This window comes from Gopherus evgoodei, chromosome 7 (assembly GCF_007399415.2).
Source record: "Gopherus evgoodei ecotype Sinaloan lineage chromosome 7, rGopEvg1_v1.p, whole genome shotgun sequence".
NCBI classification, from domain to species: domain Eukaryota; kingdom Metazoa; phylum Chordata; order Testudines; family Testudinidae; genus Gopherus; species Gopherus evgoodei.
This window is the reverse complement of record NC_044328.1, coordinates 115792295-115819815: the sequence shown is the minus strand read 5'-3', so window position 1 is coordinate 115819815 and position 27521 is coordinate 115792295. Positions and strand designations below refer to the sequence as shown.

Here is a 27521-nt window from a genome sequence, read left to right as displayed (position 1 = left end):
GTGTGTGTGTGTGTGTGTGTGTGTGTGTGTGTGTGTGTGTGTGTGATTCGTAGACCACAACTTAGTTCGCTCCAGACTGTATGCAACTCATGGGCACTTGTGTCAATTTACACATGTTATGAAAGCACAGAAGATATTAGGGCAATAAAATTGTTGCAATATTGTTGCAGGGCAAAAAATATCTATGTTCAACTGCTGCCTTCCATTTACTACTCTGTTTTTTGGTCAGTTCATGGTCATCTTTAATGAAACATTAGTGACCCATGATTTACACTTAATCACTTGCCATTTTTGGCTTGTATTTGTCCACTGTTGGAATTTATTATCATGTACTGTGGAGCATCCAATGCTGAGGTCAGGTTATTTTAAGTTAATACCATTTAAGGGATTTAGAAATCTGGGATACTTGACTTTGACTGGTATCAAACATCAGTGCTATTTGAAAAGCTGACATCTAGTGGTCAGTAAATAAAATGTGTTCTTTCCAGTGTGTTGACATATGCAGTTTTGTCTGTTCACTTTAAGCTTTTGGAATATACTTGAACTTAACTTGTTTCTTCACTTGTACCTATATGCAATGGATCCCTTTGCTCTATTAATGTAAATGTAGGGACCAATTCAGCATAATACATGTCTTCCACTTCCATTGATGTCCTCGGGCGTAGAGGGCTCTCAGGGCCTTGTGGAATTGGGCCCAAAGTTAATATCAGATTTCAAGAAACCTTTTCACTGTAGAATAATCTGAAATCTAGCAGTCCCAGTGTTAGATCTTTAAGCATTTAAATTGTCCTGCATCATATTGTTTGTACCGAAATGTACAGTTACACATGGAGAAAGCCAGTTGTCCTGCTCAGCATATCTTCTAACAGAAATGGCTTAAGATACATGGAGTTATAAAGAAGCAAAATTATTTTCTACCAACACATGGCTCACTGTTGCTCTTTGATATGCTGAAGCCTGTTGTATCACGTTGCATCACCCACAGGTAACTAAGCACAAGTGAGTTCTAGGGTGGTGGCAGAAGTTTTGAGAACTAAAATAGTTGATGCATAGACTTTCTAAATGCATGATACCTAGTTTAAAATCATCCTCTGACATCAGATTTAAATGAATTATTCCCTATAATCTGTTTTTTCTCTGATCTTGGTGTAAGGTGAATCAGTACACCTTTACAAATAAAGCATCTTGAAAACAACATGGGATAAGTTGCTTAAGTCTGAAAATAAAATGAAAATGAAGAGGAAAGAAATAGGGTAGAGTAACAAACTAGGGCTTTCACAGGTTGGTAGCATTAGAATTCAGATCCTAGTCTGAGTAGGTCATAAATCAGGTTTGGTTTCCTCATATCTTCTTGTGGATGCTTCTATGTGTTTGAAATGTCTGTCTGGTAAAGAGAGACCCTGGATTACATTATCATGGATACAGCAGGTTGAAATTGAAAGGTATTGCAGCAGAGCATGTCTGGGGAAGTTTTTTTTGTGCTGTGCCTGACTCTCTAGGAAGTACTATCCTATCTCTTACTTTTATGAACTCTGAACTTTCGCTTATTGGGAAGTTGAGAACTAGACAGTCCCTTCTTCCAGTGCTGTATGTAAGTGTCTAGAGAAGCCTATCGAATGAATAGGATGACTATGGTTACCATGAAAAAGTTTAATGGATGAGGAATGAAGGGGGAGACTTCTCTTGGCAAAGTAAAATCCAAGTTTTTGGAAACTGCCTAATTAGAGAGAGAGGGACCAAACTTGCAGTTCTTTAGTCCTCATCATTTATTTTATATTAAAGTTGAGCAGCTGGAAGATTGAGTTGCCAGTTTGAATCCCCCTCTTCTCCATCTTTCCTTTTTACCTGTTTTCTCATGGTTCAGTTTCCTTTGGAAACTTTTCATCTCATGTTTTATTTAGAAAACTTCAATCAGTTTGAAGTCAAAACATTGACTCCTCTGTGTTACTGCTTCACGTCAGTATAGTTCAAATAGTACAGATTCAATCATTTTCCTTCTTGAAAATTGTGAAGGATAAAATCTGATTCTAGGCTTCAAATGGTTACTTCATACAGCTGGAACAAATGTACGTTGACGTTTTATTACAGTAAGTAATTGTGAGCACTGTTTATAACAATACTTTTTATCTCCACAATTTCCTTCTTATATTTCAGCATGCAGCAGATTTGGAGAAGAAACAGAATGAGACTGAAAACAGGAAACTGCTGGGAACGGTTATCCAGTATGGCAATGTTATCCAGGTATGCTGTGGCCCTGTTCACACTGTCTACTCTGTAAGACATAGCTCTGTAGGGTCTTACCTGAACCACCAAGGTACAATTATACTTCAAAATAGTGGAATTTCAGTATCTGAGTGTGTTGTCTTGCAAGCCATGACTGGGTTACCCAGAAGCATGATACTCTGAAGAAAGAACTACATTTATGGTTTTGTGTGCTGTGAGATTCTAAAGTGGAGGCATTTTTATTTTGCTATAAACGTTGCCTTTTTAAGAGCACCATCTGAATGCTTTAAACTAGAATACCCCCCAATACAGTTGCCGGACCTTGACCTGGCCATGTAGTAGATGGCAAATACACAGTGGTGTACAATTCTATACAACGTCTTTCATTTTATCCTCACTTTATCCCCCAAATGCTGTACAGCACCATCTAGTAAACCCAGTGCACATCAGAAGAACCAAAATAATCAACTCCCCAGTACAACGATAGTCTACCCTGAACAAGGGATTTGGTGCAGTAGACCTCGGGCAAGTCACCCCCACTTGATGAAGATGGATTCCCAGCGAATGCAACGAATAGTGATGAGTCGCAAACAAGAAGAATAAGATGCTGAGGAAGTGTTGTAATAATGATCAACGACAAGCCTTGTCGTGCCTTAAATGCAGACAGTGAGGGACTTAGGACCACCACTAGTAGAGCATTCAGCAACTCCGGGTTCTCTGATCTCTTCTGGGGACTGAAAGCAGATCCACTTTATCTGATTACAACTGCCAGGTGGAGGTGTAGAGCAAGAGAACTGTAAGCATTTGGATCTAAGATTATGTACGACTTTCTAAACAAATACTTTGAATTGTATCCTCTGACCATACCATCAGCCAGAGTAGGATTGCAGGGAGCAAAGGTAACAGGGTTCTTCTCTCCCCTTTTGTAATGAGAAGGCAAGCAGTCCTGTTCTGCAGCTATTACGGCACTGGGAACAACTTCAAGACAAGTCTTTTAAAGAATTCACTACAATAATCTAGCCTAAGTGTAACATTAGAATGATGAAAATCTTTGGCAATATCTTCATCTGAGAGAGGGATCTGTCTGTTTTTCAGGTGAACAAGAGATTGCAATAAGCATTTCTAACCAGTCAATGCTCCATACCAAGAGCAGTTGTGAGTAGGAGAGGAAGGATTAGATTTGTATTGGTAAATGTTGGTAAACATTGGCTTCACTATACACACCCAAACCAACCAAAATATATTTCCATTGATAATAATTGAAATTTACAGATAGGCAAAGTAAGAAAAATGCTTTTAGAGAACTTATTCAAATTTGATTTAAGGCGATTCACTTTGTATGCTTTGACCTGTGATGTTGACAACTTTAACTGTTGTAAAGCTTTCATTCTTAGAATCTCAGTGTCTGCTGTCTTTAAACAATTATTGTCTGACCTGCCCTGTAGTTTCCCCCACTGTGAAAACTTAAATAGATAAAAATAAAAGAAAATGCTTAAAAATAGACAGTGCTTTTATCCATTGAAATGTATTTTAAAAAAAAATTCTGCCCAGCCTAATTATGAGGAATACCCCAGTTCTGTAGGAACCTTCCCAGTGGCAGATGACTTCTGTGAATAATGGACCAACAGGCAGCAAAAGGTTCCAAACATCCAAAGTTAAAAGCATTGTCCTGCTTTCGTTAAGATTCAACCCTGCTATGTTTAATCCAAATCAACATGTAAGCTAGACAATGGGGCTGCTACGAGATGGTCCATTATATCCTATAGATATGTATTACCAGTGCAGTGAGGTTTATATATGATGTCTCATGGCATATTGAAACAAAATAATAAAGCGGCACCTCATAGGGAGAGAAGAATTGTTCATAGCTAATCTCATTAGTCTCCCATCTCAGAATGAGCACAGCCATTTGAGAGAAGCCTCACCCATTCCCCTGAAGGAAAACAGTTTTGTCATCAATATCTCACAGTCCTTGGTATCTGACTACTGAAACATAGAGAATAATTGGCAAAGACAGTTCTCTGTTGTCTCTCATTAGTGTGATATGGACATTTACACAAATGGAAACTGTTCAGTGCCATGAACCAATCTAAAGCCTACTAAAAAATGTATTCAAAACAAGAAGTCCAATAGTCTCTGGATTTGTTATGAACAGCATAACTATTCAATCTTAGCATCAGAAGTTAATGTCCATGTATTATGATCAGACTCTCAGACTATTATATAGTCTTTAGTCAGTGTTAATCAAAGGAAACATATGTCTGCCTTTACAGAAACAAATTGTAATTTTTGTTCTAGCTGCTCCACTTAAAAAGTAACAAATACTTGACAGTAAATAAGAGGCTTCCAGCTCTGCTAGAGAAGAATGCTATGAGGGTGACCCTGGATGAAGCTGGAAACGAGGGTTCCTGGTTCTATATACAGCCTTTCTACAAATTGCGTTCCATAGGAGACAGTGTAAGTGCAGATGAGCATCAGAAGATGATGCATTATTTGGTGTAAAATACAAAGAGCTTGTATCAGTTGTTTCCTTACTCTTGACTAGTTAAATGCACAGGTTTTTATAGCATGTAATATTAACGGCCACAGCCCTTTTCCTGCGCTGAACAGTGTGGGAGGAGAATCACTATGGTAACTACTGATCTGGAAATGAGGAACGATTAAGATTGGAAGGAATAAGGAATCTAAATACAGTAGCCTTCTAAATCCCCACCGAGTTCAAAATGGCATGAAATGTAAAGTCATCTGAGTAGCTTTAGAAGAAATACAATTAGTATGCTGGTTCATGGTGCTGTAGTTATGAGTCTTTCCGGTTCCATTATGAATATCTCTGTCAATAATTTTATCAGAATTAGACTAAATGGTTGCCTTGCTTGTGGGAGGTGTGGAAGGTTGTTTGTGAGTTAATACTCTAGTTTTTAATCTCTGGAGATCTCCATTGTGTTCCGACGTTGGATACATAAGAATGAATGTGGTCGTCATTCCATAATCCCAAGTAAATGATTTTAGACCTTGCAAAACCATGATGGACTTTGGCATGACTCATCAGCCTAAACTCAAGAGAAGCCAAGGACTTTAGTATGCTGTGCAGTGCAGTCCGGTCCAACCTGATAGAGGGCACCTAAACAGAATAGATTGCATGAAATAGAGCATAGCCATATCCAGGTAGACTAAACTGTTCACTTCAGTATAGTTATCCCACCACTACACGTAATACAGCCTCAATTGAATGTCCTTGTTTTTATTTCATTATTACGGGAATAATGCCTTGAAGATGAATGTAGTTTGTGTTCAGTTAATTTAAAAAGAAGAAACTTCATATAAATTCAAGTAATGTTTTGCTTTCTCTGTATTGAGGGGAATTCAAGTCCCTCACCTAAGATTTTTGTTATGGATTTTTTTGGGGGGGGGGCGGTGGGAAGAGTGAGGGCGTCAAGTAAGATTGGGAGGCTTTGGATAAGAAACTGTCTTGAAGGAAAGTATAGGATACATGGGATCTTCATCCTCCATGATAAAGTGCACTTAGCTTACCACACTTGATTGGACCTCATTAATTGAGAGTAAACCATTGTAGGTTAAGACCCATCAACTTGTCATGGAGGAGGAGAATCTTTCTGATGACTTTTGGTTTTAGGAATTAATTGTTAGATGTTAGACACTGAAATGACTGTATGGAAGACAAAGACTTAGTCAGTGGAAATTGTAGTTTTCCTTTATATGCCACTCAGCCCAGTTGTGTAGGTGTCTTTAAACCTTAAATAACTCTGAATGTTTTAAACATCCATTTTCTTCTGAAGTTGTCAAGTTGTCTTTTTTTAATAAAGATACCAGTGTCTTTACTTTTTTTCTGCATGAAACATCTTTAAACTGTAAGCAAATGGCTTAACCTCATTGCTTGCACCCAGAAGAAGGTAACTTTGGGGACCATTTCTGAATCTGATTGCCAAGTACTTCTCTTCAGGTTGTCATTGGAGACAAGGTGGTCCTGAATCCTGTTAATGCTGGCCAGCCCCTTCATGCCAGTAGTCACCAATTGGTTGATAATCCTGGGTGCAATGAGGTAAGTGTCAAATAAATCAAAAGCTTGGCCTGTTAGTGCAGTGGTGACACAGAAATTTGGTGTAAACAGAGTTGGAGGGGGCCTTTGGAGTTCTTGGCTAAACTAAGGAGCATGCGTGTTATGGAATTGCCACTTACCATGCTGGAGAGCATATACTGCGTTGCTGTCCCATCCTGTTAGTGAAGTAGAAATACTACTAGCTCTGGACACAATGTTTCTCACTTCCTTCCTAGTGGGCAAACAGCTGGGCGGGGATTGGTAAGAGCCGATCTGTTAGGTAAATAACAGGCTATCTGGAACAAAGACGTGAGCGTTGCCCGTTCTGCCCAACTGCTTGGCTGTAAGAACAAAGATAAATGAAACGTACTTTTTCTACAAAATCTGCCATCTTAATGACTGGAGCTAGGTGAATCACTGGTTTGATTTTGTTTGCTGTCAGTTTGGTGGCAGTTCTGAAAATTAAAAAAAAATAGTTTTTGGTCAAACTAAGTCTGAAAATTCTGAAATGTTTTTGGTGAAATGATGTTGTTTAATCAATCTGAAAGAATGTTGAGAGGAGAAACCTGGGTTCAAATCCCTGCTCAGAGCAGAGATTCAAACCTGGGTCTTCTACATTCCAGGAGTGCCCTAACCACCAAGCCAGGGTATTCTAGGTCAAGTCAGGTCTCTCTCAATCTCTCCTGTTGAAGCTGGTTCACTAGTCATTGTGTCAGAGAGAGAGAATGGCTAAGGCATTTGCCTGCAATGTGGGACATCCTAATTCAAGTCGTTGTTCAAATAAATAAATACTTACGTAGCATGGAACAGTTCAAGGGGACAGATTGCCTAAAGCAGTGGTCCCCAAACTGTGGGGCACCCCCCCCCAAGGTTGCAAAGGGGCCAGGACCAGCCCCCCGTGAGGGGACAGGGAGGTAATGCCACCAGCCTCTCTCTGCCCCCAGCCCCTGCCCTGGCTGCAGCCCTGCTCTGGGCTTGGGCCCCTGCCCTCAGCCTACGACCCCCTGTTCTTGGCTCCCAGCCCGAGGGGTGGGGGGGCAGTGGGCATGGCCACATTCTACTAATGGGAAGATGAATGCGAGAGGATAAATTTGGGGACCACTGGCCTATGGTCTGGTCATTAAAGCACTCAACTGGGAAAGGAGAGACTAAGGTTCAGCTCACTGCTCCAGAGTGAGAATTTGAACCTGGGTCTCCTACATCCCAGGGAAGTGTCCTACGCAGTGAGCTAAAGGTTTACAAGGGGAGAACCACAGCCACTTCCTTTGTTTCTGTGATTCTAGCCTGATTTTTTGTTCTCCCCCACACCCCACGGTCAAAATTATTTGGTTAATTAGTGTCAGATTTATGAATAGTTTTTTGGGTCAATCAAGACTGCCTTTTTGGTGAATAAATTATTTGTCTGAAAAGTGTCACCTAACTCTATTCTTGACATAGCTAGATGAGGTATCAACGTAACAAGTTATCTATGGCAGGGTTGAGTGCAGGCCACAGGCTTTCTGGATTGGTGTTTCGTTTTGTACAGTAATAAACAGGGATTGCAGTGTGCTGTTCAGATTCTCTTTCCACTGTAAAGAAAAAGGCAGCACTTGGCAGTGTTTTATCATACTTCTAGTGTGACTAGTGATACTAGTCTTTGTTCTAGGTCAACTCTGTGAACTGCAACACGAGCTGGAAAATAGTCCTTTTCATGAAATGGAGCGATAACAAAGATGATATTTTAAAAGGGGTAAGTTTGGAAACTTATCTTGCTGCTGGCTTTTTAATGGTATGATGTCTTTATTGTCTAGTTCATGTTGATCAATCTGTCTTGGCTTTGACAGGGAGATGTGGTAAGGTTGTTTCATGCGGAGCAGGAGAAGTTTCTGACTTGCGATGAGCACAGAAAGAAGCAGCATGTCTTCCTGAGAACTACAGGGAGACAGTCGGCCACTTCTGCAACTAGTTCAAAAGCACTGTGGGAAGTCGAGGTAAGGACAGCATCTCTGAGGCTGTACAAATGAGTTTACTGTAACAGTTGGTGCTTTTATTTAAAACCTTGCTCCACAAGATTTTTTTTTTAAGTATGACTTTTTTTCAGGTTTTGAAGTTTCAAGACCAAAATATGCCATTGTTTACTAGCATGTCTGCATTTTTTATTATTATTTTTTTTTACAATATAAAAACATGGTTTTGACTTTTTAACACTGCAGCAAGGTGCTTTCCAACTACCAGTTCCTGGCAATGTAGAAAAAAAGAATGAGAGGTGTCAATAAATGCCTTATTTACTCATAAGAATGGCCATACTGGATCAGACCAAAGGACAGCCCAGCCCAGTATCCTGTCTACCAACAGTGTCCAATGCTAGATGCCCCAGAGGGAGTGAATCTAACAGGGAATGATGAAGTGATCTCTCTAATGAGGTCCATCTCCACCCTCTGACAAACAAAGGCTCACAGACCATTTCTATTCTAACAAAGTACTAATTATTTCTACTGCCTTGCTGTATGTGCTGAACGCATCCATGTCCAATGTGGAATAGTGTAGGTACACATAACCTCCTCTGATGGGAGATTAAACCCGTTTGTTAGTCTCTGTCTCTTTGGAATCAAACCATCTCATTAGTGTCTTACTTTAAAAAAGAGAGAGAAAGGAGGATGACTTCAATGTCTTGGCCAACGTTTCACCTATTAAACAAACAAACAAACAAAACTTTGAGATGTTTAGGTTCTGGAAACAGATACATATGCTTAGGATAATTTTTTTGTTTTAAAATGCAACTTTAAATGACATGCAGCCTGCCTGTGTGAACACTACAAGTCCCTCTGAGTGAAGGACAGTTATTTTTCCCAGCAGTGCAGCCACTTAATTCAAAGATTCTTTCAGCTGTGCTCCAGCTGGGAACCTGTCTAGAGTCCTAGTTCCATAGTTTTTCTTGGGAGGCGCGTGAGCATTAATACGGAGATCTAGAAAACTCCCTTCTTTGGGAAAACACTGTCAAGTTTGAAACAATTCTACTGTTTGTTTGTTGTTGTTTTTCTCTTGAGACTAAAGTGACTATCAGGGAAAACAAGAGAATCTTGCCTGACTTTTAGTAAGTTCGTTCAGTTCTTCTGGTTCAACCCAATACAAGCTTCCAAAAAAACCTCCTTTTACCACCTTTCTGCCAATATATCCCATTAGCCCTTTGTCTTCATTCTTAGAAGGCTCAACATAGAGCACAAAACCATAGTCAGTTTGTTAGCCAACAAATCCAGCGACTTGGAGATAGCCATGAAAGTAGAACTTTAAAAATCCAGGTGTGCACCAGTGGCTGTGTTGGACATGTCCATTTGGGATGCATCCTTGGTGGTGGCCTCCATACCTGACTGGTAATTGGTATCTTTTTTTTTTTTTTTTTTCTGAGCTCCGTCACATTCTGCCAATGTGTGATGGTGTTCCTAGCATCTGTTAGCCAGAAGCTGGGAATGGGCAAGAGGAGATGGATCGCTTGATGATCACCTGTTCTGTTAATTCCCTCTGGGGCATCCGGCATTGGCCACTGTTGGAAGAGAGGATACTGGGCTAGATGAACATTTGGTCTGACCCAGTATGGCCGTTCTTGTGTTCTTACATGACTGAAAGTGAAATACCTCAGTACTCACCTGAGGGGCAAGCCACTGAAATGCAGAATATAGCCCCTCTCTCTCTCTCTGCAGGTGGTGCAACATGACCCTTGTCGAGGTGGTGCAGGATATTGGAATAGCCTTTTCCGGTTCAAACATCTTGCTACTGGACACTACTTAGCAGCAGAGGTAAGTATCATGGGGAGGACCCATAAACTCTGCCTCTTCTCCTTTGGTGCTGTCTCCTTTACCCCTTCCCAAAAAACTGTGGTTGCCTAACTGAGGATTGAAAACAGATTAATGAACGATCGCTATGTAGGATTAGTATCACTAAGGATGAAATTATGCGAGAGTAGGTAGTATCAAAGTGCCAGACCATGAAACAAGATACTTTCTTGAAAGATACTTGGAAAAAACACTGCACTACAAGAATGACCATGTGTCTCTACCCTTTTTGTTCAGGATAGGTGGTGACTTTTTTTTGTTAAAAAGAATCGACAATAAATGACACGATTTTATGTAAACAGTTAAAATCAAGATAAGCTCATTAGTTGGAGAGGGAATTGTACTATGAATGGCTGGAGAACCTGTTGCTACGTTTTGGGGGGAATAAATTAAACGCATTGTTGGATCGTCTGGATTTTTTGATTTCCAAGCAGAACATAGAATTGTTCATAAAAGAGAAGCTAAGAGTTATAGAAGCCTTCTAGGAATTGTCACGAACATTTACCTATCCAAGCATTTTGGAAGGTGAACTGTTAATACCTTTGAATACTCACTGAAACTAGCTTGACTCTGTTTCTTGAAACATGTGTAAATGAAGACGAGCGTATTTGTAAAAATAAGGTGCTGGGGATATGCCAGGGAGGTTGGAGTGAAGAAAGGCAATATAGCTCATCATGGTGAATGCACGAGTTGAATTGAAATAATCCTGCTGCGTGCTTTTCTAGTAAGCAGATTCCAAAACACTTAGTAGCATTTTGCCAAGTACAAAATGAATCAACAGGACCAGCGGATTATAGAGGTTGCTTAGCAAATCATGGGCTGGTTAATGAGCTGTGAAAACATGGAGACTCACTCATACAAAGGTACAATGGGAGAAATTGGTGAATCCGTGCATATTATGGCAAAAGTAGTTTTTATCAAAGGAACATTTCAAATGATGACATGATCAAGATTTTTCCCAACTTGTAGCGACTTCTAAAGCTGGTTGAAATGTTTTGAAATTTAATTATGATTTCAAAGCTTGACATAATTTTCACAAAATTTCCTTTCTTTCCAGCTTTAGTTATATCCTAGTTGAGTCTCTTTTGCAAGTTTGCTGATTGCTTAATTCTATTCTTGGCTACACAACTGCGTGGTTTGTTTGTGTCTGTTTTTTAAAAGTTGATTGCATTGTATATATGTTTATAGATTCTGAGGCCTGAAGGGATCACTGGGGTAATCTAGTCTGATCTCCTGTATAACACAAGCTACAGAACTTCCTGAAAATCATTCCTAGAAAAACATCCAATCTAGGTTAAAAAAATTGCCACTGTCAGTCCACCATAACCTTTAATAAATTGTTCCAGTGGTTAATTACCTTCACGGTTAAAAAGTCTGCATTATCTGCAGTCTGAATGTGTCTACCTTCAACTTCCAGCCATTGGATCTTCTTGTACTTTTGTCTGCTAGATTGAAGAACCCAACGTTTTTTGTAGAAAAAGGTGCATCTGCTACAGAATAAGCTCAGTCTCCCCGAGGAATTTTATACTGGGGTTGGGGGTGGAAAACTAAACTGTTGACTTGCCTGTGATTGTGTTTCATCAGGTAAACCCTGACTATGAGGAAGATGACCAGGAGTGTCAATCCTCAGTAAGTATAGGCAAGAGTACAGTTTTGCCCCTGATTAGGGAGGGTTGACTCAAGCCCTGGTATCTGATTGGCAAGTGAACAGATGATACAAGGCATTTCTGCTTCTGAAGAAAGTCAAAATTAAGCATAGGTGGAAGGTATTGCATGCAGTGCTCTATCTTGAGAACTGAAGATTGCTGTAGTAGGCGTCAGGGGATGTTGAAGAGCTGTGCACTTCTAGGTATCTTGATTCTTAAGTAGCTCCTATCAGAATAGCATCTGAACCATTTCTCAGAAGGCTGAACTCTTCCCCTCTTCGATGCTCTTCAGACTTGGAGAAAGAAAATGCAAGTTTCAGAAGATGAGATCTGATACCAAATATCCTGAATGCTGTCTTTGTCCCAGGGGCCAAATGAAATGGTTTATTTCACGAATGAAAGTTATCTCTAAGGAACAATTTCTCATATGTTAAATTATCATAGGAAAACCGTGATAAATAATGAGGCTATAAAACAAGAACTGTGCCCAACCAGTTGGCAGTTTTGATGTCACTGTTATGAATTACCAGTAAAAGCGAGTGTGATGTCCTTTCCAATCAATGTTGTGGAGTTACATCACACTTACTCAAGATGCTGTTTGATTTACTTTATAGAGTATGAATTACCAGAAGCCTCCTATTGATGTGACTAGGGAAGCTGGCATACTATACGGCCATTGTATTTTCAAATCAAAACTTTATTGCTGACAGCAGATATAACTAAAACAGCCCTTTCCATTGTGGATTGTATTTTTCATTTGGATGAGACTGTAGGCATATGATGCCATAATATCTCTTTCCTGATCAATGTCTGGCATAAGGGAAGATAGCTGTGTTTAGAAACAAGGAAGAAAAGCTTGTATCCTTGGAGAAGAGAAGAATGTAACTCGATGCATGGAAGTGAGAAAAGCTCAAATTTTCTTTGTAGGAATATTAGTTGGCCTGTCACCTTGTCTATATATGAATGTCATCTAAAGTGGTAGCCATTTAAAACTCAACATTTGCCACCAGATACCCAAAGGTTATGCCAGTTATTTTCTGTTATAACTCATTTTCCTGTACTGCTTTGTAGCAAATGCTGACCTCTTGGCAACACTATTTAGTACATATTCTGGATAGTGAAAACAAACTTATATCTTAACTTTCCAGGTAAACACTAATGGTTTCTAGTACCTCTTTGGAAATCAGAAAAGACTTTCATTTTTACCACTGTTATTACACACAGGTCCCTCAAAATGAGCTCAGATGTTGATGGAATCTCGGAGTAAAATCTGATAAGTGGTTTCTGGTTTTCTGCTTGTACCTCTTCACCACCAGGTGGCAAAATAGACCATAAACCAGGGCTCGGCAGCCTTTCAGAATTGGTGTGCCAAGTCTTCATTTATTCACTCTAATGTAAGGTTTCTTGTGCCAGTAATAAATTTCAGTGTTTTTAAAAGGTCTCTTTCTATAAGTCTATAATATGTAACTAAACTATAGTTGTATGTAAGGTAAATATGGTTTTTATAATGTTAAGAAGCTTCATTTAAAATTAAATTAAAATGCAGAGACCCCCGAGACCAGTGGCCAGGACCCGGGCAGTGTGAGTGCCACTGAAAATCAACTCGTGTGCCACAGGTTGCCTACCCCTGCCATAAACAAATGACAAGAGCATATAATCTCTTTCTAACATACAAATATAGTTTAAACTCCTTTAACTTAGAGATGGTGTTAGCAACCTAACCTTATTTGAGTACAGTAACTTTATTCAAGCCTAAACCATTCTCAAGACTGCAAGTTTTTCAGCACAGTATCTGCTCTGGCTTTCTTTCCTTATCCCTCAGTTAATGATCAGTGCAGAGGTTTGATTTGAATGAGCATGAATAATATGTCCCAGACTGCACCCTTCAACATTGCAAGGGATCCATTGTATGAATTTTGCAATTATGCTTTTGTAGGTGAAACTTTAGTTCTGCGTGGATGTAACAACCTTATCTAAGATCTCTCACTTTCTGTTGCCTATTGTTTGCTGCACCCTGGTCTGTAGCTTTGCCATAATCTCTAGAATTGGCTAATATATTGCCTCAGGTGCCAGAAAGATTGAAGTGTATGAACTTTCATCATCTGCTATGTTTGGAGATCAACAAGAGGTTTGGTGAAGACAAATGAAGGTTTTGAGAATTCAATACACGTGTAGAGTAGTTGGAGTCTCAACTGATAGTTTCCAAACAGACTGAGTATATAGTTGCATATTTTTTAAATGCGAATCACCAATTTGCATGTCTAGTCCATATATTTACCATCCTATTACCGAATGACAAATCAAAACTGTAAATATCTCCATTTTGTAGCCAAGTTCACGTGCTGCTAATAATCACAGAATATCTTGCAGTACATGTGTAACACTGTAAACATTCTGTAGCTTTCATACAATCCTAGCTCTTTCAATTCCTCAAGCTCAGATTTTCAAAAATAGATTATTTTAAGTTTAGGCTCTTAACTCACTGTTTAGGTCTCTAAGTGGTCTGATGTTCGCCAGTACTGAGATCCCAGCATTTCCCATTGAAGTTCGTAGGAGTTGTTGATTACTCCACTTGTCCCTGAGTTTTTAAAGTCTTGGCTAACATCTTTACCTTGTTGATTGGAGATTCCTGCTGAGGTCCCCACGAAAGATCTTAAAGGAAGAGCGAACCACTGCTTTTTCTCATATTTTTTTTTTTCCCCTTGAGCTTCAGTTTTTCTGACTTTGCTACTTTATGCTTTTCAGAGTGGTAGCCATGTTAGTCTGTATCAACAAAAACAATGAGGAGTCCTTGTAGTACCTTAGAGACTAACCAATTTATTTGAGCATAAGTGGATTTTAGCCCACAAAAGTTTATGCCTAAATAAATTTTAGTCTCTAAGATGCCACAAGGACTCTTTGTTGTTTCTGCTTTATACTGTAGTCATCCAAGTTCTTGTTCATTTAACAAGTGTTGGTGATTTCAAGTCTCAATGCATTTATAACGCTGAATTCATTAATGAAAGTGTTAACCTGGGTCAACACTTCATATTGTGCTAGCAGATATTGTTGCCTTGTTTTTTTTGTTGTGCATTGGACACATTTGAATGTGCAAGCATAAATGCCATGAACTGAGGTGAAAACGACTAGCTGGCTATCTTCTTGGTGACCTTTCTTTTTTTTTTTGTCAGTGACTGACAGGTATAATTCTGTTTCTGCTGTTGGAATCTATTAGATACAGTTGATATTGACAATGTGACTGGGAAATAGAATTGCCAGCTGTCATTTTTGCTGCTTACAAAATATTTATTTAAAGTTCTAGTTATCAAGTAGACTTCTGGAGCCCTTCAGCGCAGCCTTTAGGGTAAGGCTCTTGTGAGACATGGATCATCTGCAGCAGAGTCTGAAGCTGATCTAGGTTTTCAGTGCATTGTGAGATGAATGTTTTGGCAATTTGAGTGTATGTTCTGGCACTTAATGTAAAAAGATGTAGACACAGGATTACTTAGGAATTATTACATTATAACCCAGAGATGCTCAAAAGTTACCAACAGCAGACAAAGTGAAGAAATGTGTTTGGCAAAAGCAGTTAATTGTCAGTTTTATTTCTGTCCTAAAGCACAGCTGGAGCTTCTGCCAGTACCAGCACTTGGAGAGGTTGATATTTGTGTGCACAAATTATGAAACAGATTGATATAATGCTTGGCTTTTCGCGCAGGTCTGACAGTTCTTGGAATTGCATTTCTGACTTCATTTGATTGGATTTTTTCCATAGACAGATCCTGACCAAGATGCATCCAGAAGAGGGTTGAATAATGTTCAGGAGAAGATGGCTTACTCTTTAGTGTCTGTGCCTGAAGGAAATGATATCTCCTCTATCTTTGAGCTGGACCCCACCACTTTGCGAGGGGGAGATAGCCTTGTCCCGAGGTATGATGTTAAATGCAACAGGTTCTCACTGCTTACAGGAGTACCCAGTTTGAGTTGAATATTCTCCTTGGATGTTGTTTCTAGTAGAACCACTAGCTGTTGAAAGATACAGACACTCTAACATTTATTTTTAAGATTACAGAAAAAAATTTCACTGTTTTTCTCTTTCAAGTTAATTAAAGGTATTAATAGTAATAATACCTAGCAGTTACATGGCTCTTCATCAGTACATCTCCAAGCAGTTTACAAAGGAGATGACAATATCATTATTCCCACATTACAGCAGGGGAAACTGAGGCACAGAGTGGACGTGATTTACCAAAGGTCCTGCAGCAGGCCAGGGCCAGAACCAGGGATAGAACTCAAGTCTCCTGAATTCATGTTCATGCTCTATCTATATTGCTAAAGGGTTAGGTGTGTGAATTCTGCATATTGCTCCTCAAACTCAACAATGTTATTTTCTAGTAATCAAACATTTAAAAGGCACTATTTATTCATTACATGCCTTACAAACTTAGTTAAGACACATTGCGTGCTCCAAAGACCAAGTAATCTGCTTTTTTTAAAAAAAAATGCATTTTGTCTAAACTGATTGATTGTGACCCTGGAGAACAATGGACTCCACATGTCCTATTAAGTAAACTAAGTTGAGTTCCTTTCAGTGAGTGTCTTATATGGCTTTCAGAAGTTGTGCAGGTGCAGTTATGTGATGGCTAATACTTCCTTTGTAGCCATTCTTTTGCATTGTACTTTGTGTGGTAAATGCAAAGCAGAGATCTGGAGGAAACCAATAGGAGTAAAGCCTTTCTGAAGCCAACACTAGGGATAAAATTGTTCCACAATGGTCATCAGTTGTCTCAGACACATAGAACTTAAAAACTTAAACAGCGTCAACTTTTTTCTATAGTTAAGCTTCAGAGTCTCTTTGGCTAGGAAGTTTCTTGAGACAGTGTGAAAACTATTGATGTGACTCTATCTTTAGGCATAAAACTTCTAGAGTATGTCTACACTGCAGCTGACAGGTGTGGTTCCCAGCACAGGCAGGCAGACGCGTGCTAGCTCCTCTTGAGTTAGCGCGCTAAAATAGCAGTGTGGACATTGTGACCCAGGCAGTGGCTTGGGCTAGCCACCTGAGTCCAAACCTGATCCCCTGGGATCTGAGCTCAGGTGGCTAGCCCACGCTGCTGCCCATGTCACAATGTCCAAACTGCTGGTATTAGCATGCTAGTTTAAGAGGCACTTGCACAAGTCTGCTTACCTGTGCTGGGAATCACACCGCTGAGCTGTGTGAGGAAACTTGAACTTGATTGTTTTACTGCAAATTATCGCAGAATATTAGTGAGTGACCTTAACGGAGCTTGAGTTTTAAGTAACATTTTGTGGCTAAGTTGAAATTCCAGCTCCAAAACAAAGGGAACAAAAAAAACTGTTCATGTAGTCACAACTGCACATGGGTGCTGTGCGTGCTTCCTACATGCACAAATCAATGCTAGGCTAGATTAATTCTTCTTGGTTTGCCCTGCTATTCTAGTTCTTAGTCTGTCAGTAGGTTGGCATGACGCCCCTGTTGTGGTTTTCGGTCTGAGCTGTGGATGATGTTGAGACCACCAAATTTATGGAAACTTTTGACCTAACAGAAATTTAAACCAATGTCTTCTGAAGTGAAAGAACTACTGACTGTCCTCTAGTCAGGGGCAGCTCCAGGCCCCAGCACGCCAAGCACGTGCTTGGGGCGGCATGCCGCGGGCGGTGCTCTGCCAGTGCCGGGAGGGCAGCAGGCAGGCAGCCTTCGGCTGCATTCCTGCGGAGGGTCTGCTAGTCCCGCGGGACTAGCGACTGGGAGAGCACCACATGCCGCCATGCTTGGGGCGGTGAAATGTCTAGAGCCACCCCTTCCTCTAGTCTTTGCTGCTTCATACTATTAAATAAATATATTGGGCATAGAGAGTGCATGCGTGTGTGTGTGAGAGAGGTAAGTGTACTCTGTGTGGCTACTTTTCTTTTTTTTATGGGAACAATTTCTTATTAGCAAAGATTCTGCTAATTTACTTTCTGTGACACTTGAGGCAGGTTATAGATTGTGCATGGTAAGTAGTCAAATGGTTTTCAAAGAATAAGTACTGCTTTTGAGTAGCTTTTCCTTCCCATTTATGCACAGGAATTGTTAGAAGTTGAGCTGCAGTGTGTTAAGATATAGATGCGCTTTGGAGTTGAGTTCACAATATAGAACAAACTGAAGAGTTTTTTTTAACCTGTGTTGCTACTTTGAAAAGCTTTATTCTATTGTGGGACACTCTGTTTCTAGCAGAAAATAATCTGTCTCCTATTGGTCTTTCCTGCCAACGACTTGAAAATTGTACACACCTAGGATAACTGGTCAATTGCATGTCTTGAAAACTATCTCATTGTTGCAATTATTGACTGTGTTGTAGGAACTCCTATGTCAGGCTTAGACACCTATGTACTAACACCTGGGTTCATAGCACCAATACCCCAATTGATAAAGAAGAAGAGAAACCTGTGATGCTTAAAGTAAGTCCTCTAACTTTAACAAATCCATCTTTTGTCTTGTGTTTTCATAAAAATACTTTCAATATTAAAAATCCCGAGTCTTTGAGGCATATTGTTCTACTAAGTCAGTCAAATAACAAACAGTGCAATATTAATGAAGACTACCTGTACAGAGTATTGTAACGAAAAAGTTAAGCACTAACATTAGTTGAGTAATTGGGCTTTTTAGTTTTTGATATAATGTAATCATCAGGAGCAGCATGTCTTATGGGTGTTTGTGGCAATGTTTTTGCAGTCTCATCTGCGTTGTGACTGCAAAAGTCCTGAATTGGAGAACTATAGATTTGCATTGAAGTCTTTTGTTCTTAAACTTCATATTCTATCAAAAATCTTGTACTGCTGTTTCTAATCTCAGCTGTTAGGACTGTGGTTTCTTTCATGTCTTAATATTACCGAGTTACTTTACTGCTGCTTTGCCCCTTGTATCTTGGTGTGATACTAAAATTACCTTGGGTTTTAGATCGGTACCTCTCCAGTAAAAGAGGACAAAGAAGCTTTTGCTATAGTACCAGTTTCTCCTGCAGAAGTTCGGGACTTGGACTTTGCTAACGATGCAAGCAAGGTGTTGGGTTCCATTGCTGGCAAGTTGGAAAAGGGAACAATCACCCAGAACGAAAGAAGGTAGGAGACTCAAGAAGCAAGCCTCTTGTAGTGATAGGGCTGCTGCCCTTACTCATGTAAATCTGTATAATCCCTATTCTGAAGTTAGTTTCTTCTTCCCCTTGTGACTGAAAAACAAAGAGGACTTCAGGAAATACAGACCAGTCAGCCTAACTTCGGTAACTGGAAAGAGAGTGAAACAGATTATTAAAAATCATGTTGTAAGCACGTGGATGATGATGGAATTATAAGGAGTAGCCAGCATGGATTTGTCAGGAACAAATGTTTGACAGGGTTATTGGCCTAGTGGATGAAGGGAAGCAGTAGATGTGATCTATCTTGATTTTAATAAGTCTTGTGACACAGTCCCACAGGACAGTCTCATAAGCAAACTATGGAGATGTGGTCTACATGAAATTACTATAAGGTGGCTTTACAGCTGATTGAAAGAATGTACTCAAAGAGTAGTTATCAACTACTAATTATTTGCTGTAAAACTCTGCTTCCCTCACACGCCATCACAGTGGGAATGAACATAGACTTGTGGGGAGTATCACCAATGAAAACAGGCACGATATAGATCACATGGACCAAACCCCTGCATATAAAAGTAGTGGACCCCATCCATGGCTGTTCATTATACCTGAAAACTGTCAAATTGGGAGGATGTGTCTAGTAGGGTCCCCCAGGGGTCAGTCCTGGGTTCGATGCCTTTCAGTATTTTCATTATAACATTTGCAGGTGACACCAAACTAAGAGGGGTTGCAAGAACTTTGGAAAACAGGCTTAGAATTCAAAAACACCCTTGACAAATTGGAGAATTAGTCTGAATTCAACAAGGTGAAATTCAATAGCCTAGTGCAAAGTACTTCACTCAGGGAAGAAAAATCAAATGTACACGTACAAAATAGGGAATAACTGACTGGATGGTAGTACTGCTGAAAAGGATCTGGGGTTATAGTGAATTATAAATTGAATGAGTCAATGTCAAGGTTTTTTCCCCACTTTGAACTTTAGAGTACAAGAAGTGGGGACCTGCATGAACACTTTTAAGCTTAATTACTAGCTTAGGTCTGGTATGCTGCCACCAGCCAGAATTTAGTGTCTGGCACACTTTCTGTTCCCTCAAAACCTTCCCTGGGGAACCCAGACCCAAACCCCTTGGGTCTTAAAACAAGGAGAAATTAACCATCCCCCTCCTTTTCCCCCCAGACTTTCCCCTCCCTGGGTTGCCTTGAGGTCTTTGGATCTTAAAACAAGGAAAAATCCATCAGGTTCTTAAAAAGAAAACTTTTACTTTTTCTTTCTTTAATTAAAAGCTATCTCTGTAAAATCAGGATGGAAAATGCTTTACAGGGTACTCAGATTCATATAGACTAGAGGGACCCCACCCCCCAGCCTTAGATTCAAAGTTACAGCAAACAGAGGTAAAAAATCCTTCCAGCAAAAGAAACCTTTACAAGTTGAGAAAACAAACATAAGATTAATCCGCCTTCCCTGGCTATTACTTACAATTCTGAAACATGAAAGACTGATTGAGAAAGATGTCCTATCCCTCTCAGTCCCGAGAGCGAACAACGAACAACACAAAAAGCACAAACAAAAACTTCCCTCCACCAAGATTTGAAAGTATCTTGTCCCCCTATTGATCCTCTGGTCAGATGTCAGCCAGGTTTACTGAGCTTCTTAACCCTTTACAAGTAAAAGGGACATTAACCCTTAACCATCTGTTGTGGACAGTCAACAATGTGAAACAATTGCAAAAAAGGCTAATATCATTCTGGGGTTTGTTAGCAGGAGTTTTGTATGTAAGAAATGGGAGGTTATTGTCCTTCTCTGCTCAGCACTATTGAGACCTCAGCTGGATTACTGTGTCCAATTCTAGGTACCACATTTTAGGAAATATATGGGCAAACTGGAGATAGTCCAGAAGAGAACCAAAAAAATAAGAGGTTTTGAAAATGTGACTTTGAAGGAAATGTAAAAAAGCTGGGTATGTTTAGTCTTGTGAAGAGAAGACTGGGGGGGGGACTTGATAACACTCTGCAATAAATTAAGGGGGGACTTGATAACACTCTACAAATAAATAAAGGGTTGTTATAAACAGAACAGTGATCAGTTGCTCTCCATGTCCACTGAAGGGAGGATAAGAAGTAATGAACTTAATCTGCAGCAAGGATGAATTAGGTTAGATATTAGAAAAACTTTCCAGCTATAGGGATAGTTACACTCTGGAACAAGCCTCCAAGGGAGGTTATGGAAACGTCATCATTGTAGGTTTTTAAAAAGAAGTTGGACAAACATCTGTCAGGGAGATCTAGGTTTACATGGTACTGGTGCAGCTGGAGGAGGGGGAGGTGGATTTGATGATTGATTTCCACCTTACATTTCTATGATTCTGTGATATCAGAGGATCTCAATCTGTGTTCCCTGGAGCTCTCCTTGATTTTTTTTCTTTGCAGAACTGAGAGCATAGGAACTAGACAATAGACCTCAACTGTATTCAAGGTCTTAGAACAAATTTTGAAAGAGAGAGCAGTGAAGGACATAGAGGTAAACAGTAACTGTGATAAAATACAATGTGATTTTACAAAAGGTAGATCGAGGTAAGACCTACCTGGTCTCTTTCTTTGAGAAGGTAACCAATTATGTAGGTAAATGAAATGCAATTGATCTAATCTACCTGGATTTCAGTAAAATAAATTGAAGAAGACGGGGATTAATATGAGAATTAAAAGGTCAGTAAGGATCTGGCTAAAAGAGAGACTATAGTGAGTCATGCTGAAAGGTGAACTATCAGGCTGGAGTGATTTTACTAGTGAAGTTCCTCAAGGATCAATTCTGGGACCAGTCTTCTTCAACATTTTCAGTAATGACTTTAGCGCACTCTCAGTGCCAATAAAATTTGCAGTTGATGCAAAGTTGGTATTTATTGCAAAGACAGAGGAGAACCAGAATATCATATGAAGATTTGGATGACCTTGAAAACTGGAGTAATAGAAATGGGATGAAATTTAATAGTTCTGCATTTAGAGACTAACAAGAATTTGAGCTAACCATGAACTGAGTACTTACCATTTTGAAATGACAGAGGAGGAGAAATATCTGAGCGTATTCGTTGATCACAGGATGGCTAAGAGTTACCAATGTGATGTGACCCTGGGGAAAAAAAGCTAATATACTCCTAGGATGCAATCAGCTGAGGTATTTCCAGTAAAGCTAAGAAAGTGTTACCACCATTATACAAGGCACTGGTGAGACCTCATCTGTAATACTGTGTGCAAATTCTGATCTTCCTGCATTCAAAATGGAACAGGGAATGAGAAGGGCTACTTGGATGATCAGAGAATGGAGAACAACTAAGGAACTTGGCTTGTATAGCCTAACAAAGCAAAGGTTGAGGGAGATATGATTGCTCTCCCTAAGTACGTCAGAAATATAAGCGCCAGGGAGGGAAAGCAGTTACTTAAGTTAAGGGCCAATGTTGGCACAAGAACAAATGGATATAAACTGGCCATCTGTACATTTAGATCTGAAGTTAGGCAAAAGCTTCTAATCATTGAGTGAAGTTCTGGAACAGCCTTTCAAGGGGAGCAGTTGTGGGGAAAAATCTAACTTCTTTCAAGACTGAGCTTGATAAGTTTTTATTAAAGGAGGATGTAGAATGAGACGCCCTACAATGGCATATGGCCCATGTGCAACTGCTAATTTGAAATATCCCCAGCTGTGGACATGAGACACTAGAGGGGGAGGACTTTTTCCTAGGTGTCTGGCATGTTCAGAGTCTAACTGATGTGCTATATTTGGGGTCAGGAAGGAATTTTCCCCCAGGCCAGCTTGGCAGAGAGGCTGGGTTTTTTTCACCTTCCTCTGCATGATGGGGCATGGGTCGCGTGCTGCTTTAAACGAGAATAAATGGTGGATTCTCTGTAACTTAGTCTTTAAATAAAGATTTAACTCAGTAACTCAGCCAGAGGTATGGACTACTAAAGGAATGTGTGAGTGAGGTTCTGTGGCCTGCAAAGTGCAGGAGGTCAGATTACAGATGATCATTATGGTCCCTGCTAGCCTTTAAGTTTATGAATCTGTATTCATTGTAGGGCTGGGAGGAAGTGTTCATAGCATGTCTATATTGAAACAGTCTGGAAAATGAATGTGGGAATATCTAATCTAACTTGCTTTGAGAGATGAAACACATGACTTCTTGCAACCCCCTCCACTCCCTGCAGTGTCTGTAGAATTTGTGACTACGTGTAATGAATGCCACCAGCCTGGTACATAGAACTAAGGACCTTATGCTTCCAAAATATAGGCCTCTATTTGAGTTAAGAGGCTCTCCCATCTGCTTATCTGGCCGTACAATAACACAATAGCCAGTGTATGGGGTACTAAGATATGGCATTTCCATTTCCTCTGTAAACCTACATCAACCAGGAAAACTAGTTTCCAGTTAGCTGTTGATCCACTCCATATGCTCCTCACTTCTGGGTTATCTCCTTCTTAAAATAACATTTGAAACATTGCAGTCTATGTTAATTCTTTTCACAACTGACCGTTCCGATTCTGTGTTGACACTTTCGGTTTTTATATAGGTCTGTTACAAGCTGCTGGAAGATTTGGTTTACTTTGTTACCGGTGGAACTAATTCTGGGCAAGATGTGCTTGAAGTGTATTTTCTAAACCAAATCGTGAGCGGCAAAAGCTGATGAGAGAGCAAAATATCCTAAAGCAGGTAAGAGAGTTTTATCATGTGACAGAGATTCTGAGGAGAGAGTGGATTCTCAGAATACAGAACAGTACAAGTTAGTTGGGATAAGGCAACTTCTGCCTCACTAGCTTTCAGCAGTATTCTGGCAGTGTAGGTCAGTGTAAAACTCTGGGTGTCCCATTACTGGAAGATACCACAAGAGGCAGAACCAATGGATAAAGGCAAAGCGTCTAAGGTTGGACATAAGTGATCAGCCACATTCTCTTCAGAGACAGCTCCTTTGTCCAGACTGTGCAACTAGAAGAAGCTTTATGGAAGTTCAGGTGGGAGAAAATGATGGCCTTCAGAACTGACATGTGTCTGTGGTGATGTAGACAAGATTTAAACTGGTTCTGACAAGACAGAGGCCATAAAGTAGCAACAAGGGAGGATGGGCATGTGTAAGTACACTCACTCACCTTCACTAAGCTTAGGTAGCATGTCTCAACCTTTATCTTCTAAAATAACCCCATAGATTTCAAGCTGTTACAAGCACCGTTTACAGACTGTGGAGATGGGCCAATGCTCAGGCTGGAGGAGCTTGGGACCAGCGTCATGCTCCTTTCAGACACATTTGCCGGCTCTGCTACAGGGTGCTGAGGCACTCGCAGCAAGATTACAGAAAGAATCAGGTTAGTTATGTGTTAGAACCTGTCTAACACAGGCTGGTGGCTTGGGTGTATGTGTTCGTTCATCCAAGATGGGGTACAGTTCAAGTAGTGTCATTACTTACAGGAATTTATAATTCATTGTAATTAACTCTGTCTAATCCAGGGGAAGACTGAGAATATCATTGTTCTTGAATTTAAATTTTGAAGGCACATTGAAACTTCAATACATTCTACAACTTCTACCATTACTATCAAGTGATTTAAAACCAAATCTTATCATCGTTCTGAGAGTTTGAGCAGAGGAAAAGGAGTTAGAGCTGGATGTGTCCTGTCCAGTAGCTGTGTAGACATAAAAACTGTCCATTGCTGTTCTATGTTATATTTTTTCCCTGCTTTTCAGCGTGGTCCTAAATCATAGACACAATAGAACCTAACCAAGCTGTTCCTTTAGGATACTGATATAAGCAAGCTAACTGTTTTTCCGTTTAAAATTCAAGTGAGATTAGAATACCACCTTCTTCTTCTTCTTCTTCTTTCTCAGGAATACATAGCCAAGCAGTTCGGCTTTATGCAGAAACAAATTGGTTATGATGTTTTGGCGGAAGATACTATTACAGCGTTGCTTCATAACAATCGCAAACTGCTGGAGAAGCACATTACGGCTGCTGAGATGATACTTTTGTTAGTCTTGTGAGGAAAACAGGGAGCCCAGGTAAGACAGATTGTACTGGGACTTAGTTACCTTTTCTCTTATTCATAACCTGAGAGATCTGTGTAAGCCAACTTGTTTCTGTATTTGAGAAGCATATTTAATCCACTCTTGCCTCTGAGCCAGACAATAACTTTCCACCAGTGCAATGGCCTCCCTTGCTCTGCAATGTTACTTGGTTGTCCAAATGCTTTTTCTCTTTATTAAAATGTAGAGAGTCAACTGAAGAACCATGACAGGGATTTAATGTCATCTGTCTTTTTATTTCCAACTAGATTTTTGGATTATCTCTCAGATTTGTGTGTTTCCATGAACAAGTCTATTCCAGTGACACAGGAACTGATTTGTAAAGCTGTGTTGAATCCAGCCAATGCAGAATACTCATTGAGACAAAGTAAGCTGAGACTTATTTATGAATAGCTTTCTAGTTGGTGTATAAGGAAAGTGGATCAGAGCATTGAGAACACTAGCCTCAAGACTACAGAGAGTACCAAACTTAGAATGTGTGAGAGCCATCCTAAATACACAATAGATGAGTGCTGGAGGCACCAAAATGACTGCCACATGGATTCCTAGCCCTATGTACTTTAGACATCTTTCAGATATTTAACGTTTTCATCAGGCAGCTTGATAAAACTGAGAGAAGCTGCAGTCTTACATAACATTTTAAATCTTGAACCATTTTAAACTAAAGGCGCTAAAATGCTCTCTCATCTGAGCTGGATAAGCAGATATTCTGGGATTTGCTATGTAGCAAACTTGTATAAGATGGTGTTCCAGGTCCCATGAGCCTGGTTATTCTTCTGGCCCTTAGGTTTACCATGGTAGATTGACTGTAGTCAGCAGCACCTTTAGGAACTTAGAGCTCTCTGAAAAATGAAAAATTCTTCCCATGAAAACTTTCACTTTTTTGAATTAAAAATTTGTGCTGAATTGCAACAAAACATTTATAACATAACATTCTTCCTCAGGAAAGCTTTTTAAGAAAAATTCGCTTTCAGGGGAATTGAAATGGATTTTTTTTTTTGGCTTCCCTGTTGTACACCCAGAAAGCTCTTAACTTCACAAATGAAATTAAAAGAGCTTTCTATCCTGGCTGTTTAATTCTCTGCTTGCAGTTCTGGGAGCCAGTCAGGAAGAGAGCCTGTTGCAGATTTAGGAGCTGAAGAGGTAAAGAACCCACACATTCAGCTCCCCATTTTCTCCCTCCATCTCCAGCTGGCAGGGAGGAAGAGCATCCTGGTGCTCAGCCTTAGAAGTCCTCTAGGAAAGGTTTTGTCTGTTTCACATAGGGTATGTGAAATTGACAAGAGCCTGTCAGGTGGGGAGCCATCATTTCGTTTTTTCTCAGGAAAAATCAGATTTTTGGCACCAAAGAAAAAAAAATAATTTTCTCACAGGAAATTTCAGTTTTGTGAAAAGGGCATTTTTAATCAGAAGAATCACTGAGAAATTTTGCACAGCAGTGCAAAAGCTGGTATTTTTATAGTTACCTATTCCACCTTGGGTCAAAATTTCAGTTTTCATCTCTTGGGAACAACTAAACAATGCATGTGTATCCATAACAGGCACCAACTTCCAACTAGCTTCAGTAAAGCTGGGTTTACTTAGCATGTGGAATTGAGAGAAGGTTAATATTGAAAAAAGAGGTCAAGAAGAGTAAAACATGTCTTTGCTAGATAATAAATGAAATCTAGGTAAACAGGAAAGACCTTGCAGGCACTATTTCTAGGTTTGACAAGTTTAATAATCTCGTTTCTTAATGTTTGTCTCTCTACCAGAATTCTGCCAGGTTTCAGTGTCTCTTGCTGATCTGTTTAATTTGTGCCTCTTGCATATGTAGTTCGTGACCTTTCTTTTGGCCAGATGCTAAGAACCTTGATTACCATTTTAGGTGTGAAGTCATTCTTTAATTATGTTTCTGACACTCAAAGAGAATGAAATTTGTGGGATATTGAATAGATCAAAGTTTATTTGTGCAATCAAAGCATTTGGGAGAATAAGTAAATTCATTGATCCTAGATGTTTTTTGAATCAATGCTTCCTACATAGAAGTCGTCTTGGACATAAATAGAAGTCTTCTTGGACATTAATTTGTCTTGCCCTAGGTGATACCCTTGTTTCTTCATCCATATAGATGGCCACAAAATTATTTCTATAACCAATCAAAAATATACAATATGTCTTTGTGGATAACTGTTCACATTGGATATTCAGTACTTAGCTCTAACTAGGTTTTAATATCATGCTCATAACAATTGTATCTGAACACCTACGGTCATCATGTAGTATAAGGAAATGTCTCTTCTATTTTTCCTACATGATATGGGATTTTTTGTGTGGCCATGTTGAGAAACAAAAGCTATATGGTACCATGAATGCAAGTCTCCTGAGTGACTATGCAAATCACTGTTACTGTACCCCTGTGCAACTCAGCAGTCGTCCTAAAACAAAATATTTAAGATATCGTGGACTGAATTATTTTGTTGTTTAACCTCTTTCATTCTGCCAGGTTGGTTCTTTCTCGGTTTGAGTTTGAAGAGGTATCAAGTGGAGAAAACACCTTGGAGGTTGGAGAAGATGAGGAAGAAGTTTGGCTGTTCTGGCGAGACAGCAACAAGGAAATCCGCAGTAAAAGT

General features: G+C 39.7%; 1 protein-coding gene across 1 annotated transcript in view; it reads left to right on the top strand.

The window, feature by feature from the left end:
• Nucleotides 1-27521, top strand: part of ITPR1 (inositol 1,4,5-trisphosphate receptor type 1) — a 309353-nt gene that overhangs the window by 77939 nt on the left and 203893 nt on the right. The window contains 6 exon segments of the mRNA XM_030568211.1: nucleotides 2155-2241; nucleotides 4522-4680; nucleotides 6185-6283; nucleotides 7926-8009; nucleotides 8104-8250; nucleotides 9958-10053. Of these exon segments, the coding sequence (XP_030424071.1) occupies nucleotides 2155-2241; nucleotides 4522-4680; nucleotides 6185-6283; nucleotides 7926-8009; nucleotides 8104-8250; nucleotides 9958-10053 (672 nt within the window).